Below are 8,691 nucleotides of genomic sequence, written 5' to 3'. Positions count from 1 at the left end.
CATTTGCATTCAAAGTCCCTCATTCACTCAGATATCAATAAAGTTACTTGAGTTTATTTCAAATCTTACTGTGAAATTGTGAAAGAAAGGAAAACATCCCCTATGTGCTAATGTTCAAGAACTGGATCTTATCATGTAAGTGGCTGTGCGGATGATTATGGATCACAGTGTACAGAAAAGTAGTGTAAGTGACACTGCTGTGCCTCCTAATTAGAAGAAATGATGAGACTCAGTAGCCATTCATGCAGTTTACATTGTATTGTATTAGGTGGTTCTGTACCAATACAGTAATTGTCATTTACAATTTATGAAATGTGTGTTCAGGAAGATGCTTTCTCCCTTAACTTTTGAAGAGAATTTCTCTCTGGTCTTAACAAAATTATGTAACACTTGGGGATAAAAATGCATCCCAGTAGACCTGCACTGGAAGCCAAGATGGACAAGACCTCCACAGCCACCATTATCTTGCCCTTGGTGCTGTGGTAGACAGGAAGGAATGTTATCCAGACACTGCAAAACAACAGCATGCTGAAGGTCAGCAACTTGGCTTCATTGAATGTATCAGGGAGATTCCTGGCCAAGAAAGCCACAATGAAGCTCGCTAATGCAAGGGAGCCATGGTATCCCAGGACACAGTAGAATGCAGTAACTGAGCCCTTGTTGCACACAATGATGATTTGGCCGTGCTCAGAATGCACATCTTTGTCAATAAAAGGAGGAGAAAATTGCAGCCAGATTGTACAGAGAATAATTTGGATGAGCGTACAGATGGCAATGATGTAGTTGGGAACACCAGAAGCCAGAAAATACCTCATCCTTGTTCCAGGGACTGTGACTTTGAAAGCAAGCAGCACAGTCACAGTTTTGGCCAACACAGTGGAAACAGCCACAGTGAATACAATTCCAAATGTGATTTGTTGCAGAACACAGGTAGCTGAGTTGGGATGCCCAATGAAAAGCAAGGGACAGAGAAAACAAAAGATGAGTGAAATTAGCAAGATGTAGCTGAGATTCTGGTTATTGGCTTTCACAATGGGAGTGTTGTGATGTTTCACAAATATCCCAAGAACCACAGTTGTGAATGCAGAGAAGAACAAGGCCATTAAGGTCAGAACCATCCCTAAGGTGTCTATATAGTTCAGAAAGACCACAGCTTTTTTAATACACCGATTCTGCTCTCTGTTAGCATACTTATCCTCTGGACACCTCACACATTTTTCCACATCTGCTGGAGACAGAAAAGCATGATTAGTACAATGTACAACTTCTGCCATTTACTGAGAGACTATTTAAATTTAGTGTGTTAAATAAACATTGTGAGGTGAGCATCCAAACTTCCTAGGCTCCCCCAAAGCCAGTACGTGCACTAGGATAAAAAACCCACTGCGATTGTTCTTGAGTTCCCATTCTTCCTCATTGTCTGCTATGTTCAGCTAGTCCAAATTTATCCCATGCTTTTTCAGACCCAGGACAGCTGGCCTTGGTGAGTTCCCAATAGAACATCCCCATTGTCTCAGTGTGGGGCTTAGCACAGTTCAGGGAACGCTGATTGCTCTTCGAGCAGGTGAGGTAGGGTGACTTGATCGGGGGAGGGGGAGGGAAATGGGAAGCAGTGGCAGGGAAGAGGCAGAAATACTTAATAAATAAATGAATTAAAAAAAACAAAAACAGACAACAACAAGAACAACAAAATAAACAAATAAATAAACATTGTGATATCTGCCTTCTTTACTGATATAGTTGAGAGACAGTGTTGCATAGCAATACTTTCATTTCAAAATACTCACTCATTATTATTATGAAGAATTAAATAAAACAATATGTTGTCTATTTAACTCTTTGTGTTGATGATACCATTTTTTATGTTATCAGAAAATACAGATATTTTCAGTACTTTCTGAATGCTATAATGAATTCAGAGAAACTAGGAGTTTAGAGATTAAAATAATTAATCATATTATTGCACAGAGTGTATTTTAATATTTCAGATGTCATGGTTACCCAGATGTCTGATTCCTTTCTGTCTGTTTTATTAATGCTTTTCCCTGAAATAGATGTGTCTTCTTTTGCTACAAGTTATGTGATATATTATCTAGTATGAATTCACCAGCCCAAACACACTGACATAGAAGAAACAGGAAACAGAATCTGTAGAGACCCATGGAGTCTGCATACAACAGGCTAAGATCAAGTTCTTAACTAAAAAGAGATTGGTTTTTCCAAGAGGACAATGGATAGGGAGTGAGAGTCAAAGACAAGAGACAGAGAATGGATAAGAGTATTCAATAAGAGAGGAGAGAATGCGTTTTGGTAAAGGAGAACATTGTTCTGCCTCTGGTTAGAGGAGTCAGCCATGGCGGGCGGAAAAATAGCAGTATATAAAGGTAGAAGGGGAACCCCCTGATAGGACAAATAATTTAGTTTTGATTGGATAGGTCAATTAGGACTGCCATAAAACACTTTTTGCTGTAGAAACAAGTAGTTGAAACTTGTACTGGCCTTTTCTGACCCTAGTCTATTTGGATGCACAGCTTCCTAGGCTTGGATGAAGATGGATGGGTCTTGGACCTCCCACAGCAAAGAGTACCTTGCCCTCTGTTAAGGTGGAGGGGGATGGAGGATGTAGATTAGGGGAGTGGGAAGGAAATGGGAGGAGGGGGGAAGTGGAAATTTTTAAATGGAAAAAATATATTAAAAAGAAAATAAATAAATAACAAAAATAAATCTAAAAATAACAAAAAAACACTTTTTGCTAGTTGGAGTTAAATACTCTGATAGCCTGACCTTTATAGAGAGAGCTTGTGGCCTATTTTACGAATATACTAGTCATGTTAGTGTTTCTGAGGATGTGAAGAGAAAACAAGACCATAGTTACTTTTACAAAGAAAAGCATTTACTTGGGTGTCATGAAGTTTGGAGGCCAAATCCATTATTATCATTCTGGGACATGTTGGTATGAAGGCAGACATGATGCTTGAAGAGGAGCTGAGTATTCTATAACTTTGATCCATAGGCAAAAGGAAGTAAATGGTCTAACTGGTAATGGCCTAAGCATATGAAACCTCAAAATCTCCCTCTTCTATGACAAGTTTCCAGCAAATGACGACACCTATTCCAAGAAGGCAACATCTCCGAAATGGCCAATTACTATCACTGTTCACTATTACTCTAATATAATATTGTAACCAAAACGAAGGTAATGGGGAGAGGAAAAAGACTTTCTAGAGTCATGCTTTATATTCTCAGGTTGGCAAAAGTCCCTTTAGAATCAGTAAGTTATACGTGTTTGTATATCTACATGTTTGTATACATGTAAAATAACAATAGAGCTTGAATATCAGAGTTATTAGTTTACATGGGGAATATAGGAAAGTGAGCAAAAGGGAAGAAAGGTTTATAAATGTAATTTTTAATTTTCAAAGGAAAATATATTTAAAGAAAATAATGTGTTCACGTATGTCCTCATCAGGCAGTAGGGATGCTAATCTAAAGGTAGATACCTGTGTGCATACTGAGCATTAAAAAGCCCTCCATATTTATTCTATCACTTTTGGGAACAAATACCTTAATGCCTTAACATTTTATTCAAGACCAAGACTCTGTAAATGTAGTCTGATATCAAGTAGATATTGATATAACACCATGATTATGAAGAGAGGTTATTCAGGCATGTAAAAAAGGTTTCATTTGAAGAAGCGTACTGTATTCATAAGATGTAATTTCCTACCTGGATAATAAGGAAATATGATCCAAATTGTTTTTATCTATTGGATAATTGCAAAGAGTAATGAGGTGTCCCAGGTTTTAAGCATTTTTTATTTAGAAAGATGAATTTATGGACACATGTACTTATTTAATTTGTTTAAGTGCTGGAAATTTATTCCAGTTATCAAGAGAATATACTATCCTTGCACAATACTTGAGTTTAATTCACAGCATCCATGTTATCTGTCTCACAATTGTTTGTAATTCTAACTACAGGGGCATTGGATGCCTCTCACATGCACCTGCAATTGTGTATGCAAAACCACCCATCTCACATATATACACATATTTCAAGAGTTAATAAATTATTTTTGTTTAACTTTTGTTGTAAATACCCTTTATTCTTATATATTTTTATTTATAAGGCAATTTCATTGCAGTTTGATTAATTTGGAGTATGATCTATGTGCAGGTCCATAGAGATCTGAGCACAATCTCAATGAGTTGGCAACCACTTCCTACCACATGGAGCTCGGGCTGAGATCACCATCAGATTTAGTGGCAAAAGATTTATCTTGTGAGTCATCTTACCACTCATAAATATTCTTTATAAACCTTAATTTTCTAGAACGTCAGGCAATACGGGAGAAAACTATCTATTTGCCATTTTATGTAAGCAACTCTAAACAACCATTTAACTAATAGGAGCTGTGTAGGAGATAGCACCATTTGGGTAATTGTGGCTAGTTGCTTTCACAGAAAATGATTTTAATCCTCTAGTTCTTGACATTACTATCTGTGTGCTTTATGTAAAAATGGCTATTATAAGACTCCACATTTTCTACATCATGTGCTCAAACTTATTAACTTCCCTAGATTGCCAATCACATTGATCTTTGAAAAAAGGATCTTTGGTTATTGCTTGAAGTCTTCTGTTTAATAAAGAACAGTAGTTGAAAAATTTAAAAGTAATGATTTCACCTCTTTATTCATCTTATAGTATACTTGAATTTGGCTCCCAAGATATACAAAATAGAATTTAATTACTCTGACTTCTATTCAGCATTGATTTTGCAAATATATGGTGGCTATAAAAATATAGTGAAATATAGAGATATGAAAATTGAAAGAAAGTAAATATTAGTGAAGATTCATGACTGGAATACAATCTATATGTAGTTACAGAAGATATTAATCACTAAAGAAAACCTTATGTAGAACTTGGTCACACTGTTGTGTTACTGTGAAAATTGTTTCTTTGAGAAAAGGCCACCTAGTTTAGACTTTCAATGAATCAAAGATGTATGTCATGGTATGAAGCACTTTTAAGAACAACTCAGAGTCAGAAATTGGGGTTCAACCTGAAAATCTAAAAATCAAAACAGCCAGCCACTGCCTTTTAACTCAACCTCCGTCTGAAATGGCTATCCTGGCTCCTGGAATCACAGAAAGAGACTTTGTCTGAGAGCTGTCTTCCCCCATTTATTATTCCCCTTTATTGCTGGGATTAAAGGCATGCATCACTGGGATAAAGGCATGCACTGCCCAATTTCTATATCAACTATGGTGGCTACTGGGATTAAAGTTTTTTTTTTCCAAAATCTTTTCTATAAGGCTGACCAATGAAATTGCTTTACTCTCAGAACTTCAGGTAGTCTTCATTTATTATATACAATTAAAATGCCTCTACATTTCTCCTTTTTGTCAAAAATAATAAAAAGAAGGCTATATTAATATAAGAAAACTATATACAATAAATATAATGACTATATATAATATATGCAGGGAAGAAATATACCCACATTATTTAGTTAATTTGCATTTGGCAAATTCAGAGAAAATATTTTATATATATATATGTTATCATGTTGAGCCCAAAGGCTTATACTTAATTTAGTTCCTAACCTTGACTTTTTCCTCAAAGTAAACTTTATGAAGAGATTCTTCAGTGTCCCTTATCTTCTCTGAATAGATTGGTCTGCTCTATTTTCCTATACAGTTAATATGCTAGTTTTCAAGGACTAGAAATTGGCATTACATTGTTAAATGAGCTGTATAGATACTATACCTTGAATAATATTCAAAATATTTGTACAATCTGTTTTAAGAAAATTAATCTCAAGTTTGTATGAATATACAAAATTTGTTTACAATATACAAAAGTAAAACCAATGTGAAATATTTAAAACTAACATTTACTTTGAAAAAGTCAATTCAAAAATCTACTTTTTTACCTTGTCATATCTGTATCCTCCTTTTATCTTTTCAGAGTAGATTCAATAATCTACTTTTCTATTTTATACTATTTATATCCCTTTTTCTTTCCATTTCTTGTTTCCTTATCTCACTTTTTTATTTCTTTCTCTCTTTTTTTTTTTCTTTCTTTTGAGACAGGATTTCTCAGTAGCTATGGAGCCTGTCCTGCAACTCAGTCTGCAGTCCAGTCTGACCTTGAACTCACAGAGTCTACCTGCTTCTGCCTCCCAAGTGCTGTGATTAAAAGTATGCATCACCACAGCATGACTTTTTTTTTCAAAACAAGAATCTTGCATCTAATTTCTTTGCTTAGCCCTTTTTCGTGAATATTAGCCATAACAACTAGTAATGAACATTTCAAACAAAACATATCCATAATTCATTGAGGGGGGATTTGTGCATAGTTTTCTAGGCTATATCCTGCTGATTGTGGGTGCTGATAATGTTTTGGTGACACAAAGAAAATTTATAATTATAGTCAAGTCCTTATTGGAGTATTGTTTGAGGCTGGATCATTTCAGTCAGTAGTCTTAAAGCTGTTCTGAATGCAGAACTCAGAAGAAAATGCAACAAACGTACTCTGAATTGTTGGATCATCTGGGTCATCCATTCTCAGTGGAGATTTTTCAGGGAGCCTTTGCCAATTAAACATTATCTCTCTTGACCCAGAATCCACAGCCTCTTACTTCCTTTGGAAACAAAAGTAAAATCTCTTCTCCAAAGCAACATATCTTTTGATTTAAATTTTGAAGTAAAGGAATTTTCAAAATATATAGGTTAGATCAATCCAGCAGCACTAATAAACAAATATCTTTTAGCAGCTGTTGTTTCTTTCCCAGAAGTCAAACAATTCAAAGACACCACATTAGCATACAGTATCCAGATTTTCTGTGTATTTTGGATCTTTACATGGAAGCTAAGACAGGGAAGATGGGAGCTGGGAGCCTTAGTTTATCTCTGAAACCAGGTGGCTAGTTTTCATTCCAGCTCCTAGAACTAGAAATCCAATCCCATCTGTGGCTTGGGCCGGTGGATAAAAAGCCTCAAGCTAATATCATTTTCTTGAATTTGTATCACAAAAGGTTGGGTACCAAATGAAGCATGATTAATAAATATTCAGGGTCAGCAACTAGGGTTCAACCTGATGATCTAAAAAGCAAAAGAGCCACAAACTGTTACTTATCCTCAGTTTGAAATGGCTATCCTGCCTCTCAGAATCTCAAAAAGAGACTGTGTCTGAGATCTGTCACATATTCCTCTCTATGGCTGGGACTAAAGGCATGTACCACTGGGATTAAAGGTATGCACCAACCGAATTCCATATCAGCCTAGGGTAGTTCCTGGGATTAAATGTGCATGGCATTGTGGCTACTGGGTTTAAAGGTGTATGTTATCACATTGAAGTCTGTAAGGCTGACCAGTGGGACTGTTTTACTCTCAGATATGCAGGCAGTTTTTATGTATTAAAATACAATTGAAATGCCACTTCAATGGTATGACAATTTACTTAAAGTGACCTTGTTAATAATCATAGTTTTATAAAAACTAAGTTAGGAATTTAATATATTTCATTTCTTCATTTGACTTTTGGCCCATTAGATCATCCCAGTATAACTGAGAGGAGATGATCTATGTGGTCTGTAGGATTTATCTTAATAGCCAAAACTTACTTGTCTCATTAGAAATTTCATTTTGTTGGCAGGGACTGCAAACAAAACAGCAGGCTGCCATTCCCTCCTGTGAGAACTTTCTGAATCCAGGACCACAATCCGAACTGCACACAGAGGGCGGCATCTGTGAAGAATCAGACACAAGCTGGTGTCAGGAGTTTTAGCTACTCCTATAAATATATTTTATTATTATGTTGATATACCGATAAGTCAATTTTATAAACATCAAGGAGTGATCAGATTAAACTTAATATATTTTACAATACCAGGCATACAAATGTATGGACACAAACTGATGTAAATTTGAGTAGCTTCCCAAATCTAGAAATTTAGGAGAAAGAATGGGGTAGTTGATATGACAAATACTATAGAGCTTACAAAGTGGTTTTTGTATTTAATTTTCATCACCTTGACATAACGTACATAATAAGTTAGAGGGAACCATAACTAAAATATTTCTCTCCATCAAATTAGCCTACTGTCAAATCATTTAATCATTTTATGAATGGGCAATATGTGTGGGACTGCCTTGCCCACTTTGGGCAGTGCTGTTCCTAGTCAGGGTTGTGTGAGAATTCAGAGAAAGCCGGTAAGCTATGTTCCTTCAGAATCTACGATGAATTGTATTCTCCATATGCCTGCCTTGTTATTTCTTTGCTGTAATTTATGATCCCAATCAAAACTCCTCCTCCATATGAATTTGGTCAGTATTTAATCACAGCAATATCACAGAAGGCTAAGATGAATGTATGTCTGAAATAGGTGGTATATCTCTTTAAATGTCAGATAACACACAGGAACTACAAAAACATCATTAGAAAGAATGACATATTATAAAGAAAAAAAACAGCTATATAGGCAGAGTAAGGGCATAATTGATATGTATGTAGCAGGTAGAAATGGTGTTTCCAGAGGTTTAAATGCTTTACAAAGCCTGTAAATATTTGGGGAATCTGAATAAAAGTTTGATTTGGATTATTTGTTCTTTTGAAGACAAATTTCATGAATTTCTAGTATATTTTGGAGATCAGAACTCTGTAGGATGGGGGATTAGTAAAGA

The 8,691-nt window shown here is 35.6% G+C and overlaps 1 protein-coding gene across 1 annotated transcript in view; it reads right to left on the bottom strand.

Annotated features, from left to right (window-relative positions):
- Positions 1–320: 320 nt before the first annotated feature.
- LOC142842469 (vomeronasal type-2 receptor 116-like) overlaps positions 321–8,691 on the bottom strand; it is a 32,757-nt gene continuing 24,386 nt past the window's right edge. Inside the window, exons 5-6 of the mRNA XM_075959195.1 lie at positions 7,632–7,755; positions 321–1,225 (exon numbers count right to left, since the gene is read on the bottom strand). Coding sequence (XP_075815310.1) covers positions 321–1,225; positions 7,632–7,755 — 1,029 coding nt within the window. The remainder of the gene's footprint in view (positions 1,226–7,631; positions 7,756–8,691) is intronic.

Source organism: Microtus pennsylvanicus, chromosome 1 (assembly GCF_037038515.1).
Source record: "Microtus pennsylvanicus isolate mMicPen1 chromosome 1, mMicPen1.hap1, whole genome shotgun sequence".
NCBI lineage: Eukaryota > Metazoa > Chordata > Mammalia > Rodentia > Cricetidae > Microtus > Microtus pennsylvanicus.
The sequence above is the reverse complement of the archived record's forward strand: the minus strand, read 5'-3'. Positions and strand labels throughout refer to the sequence as shown.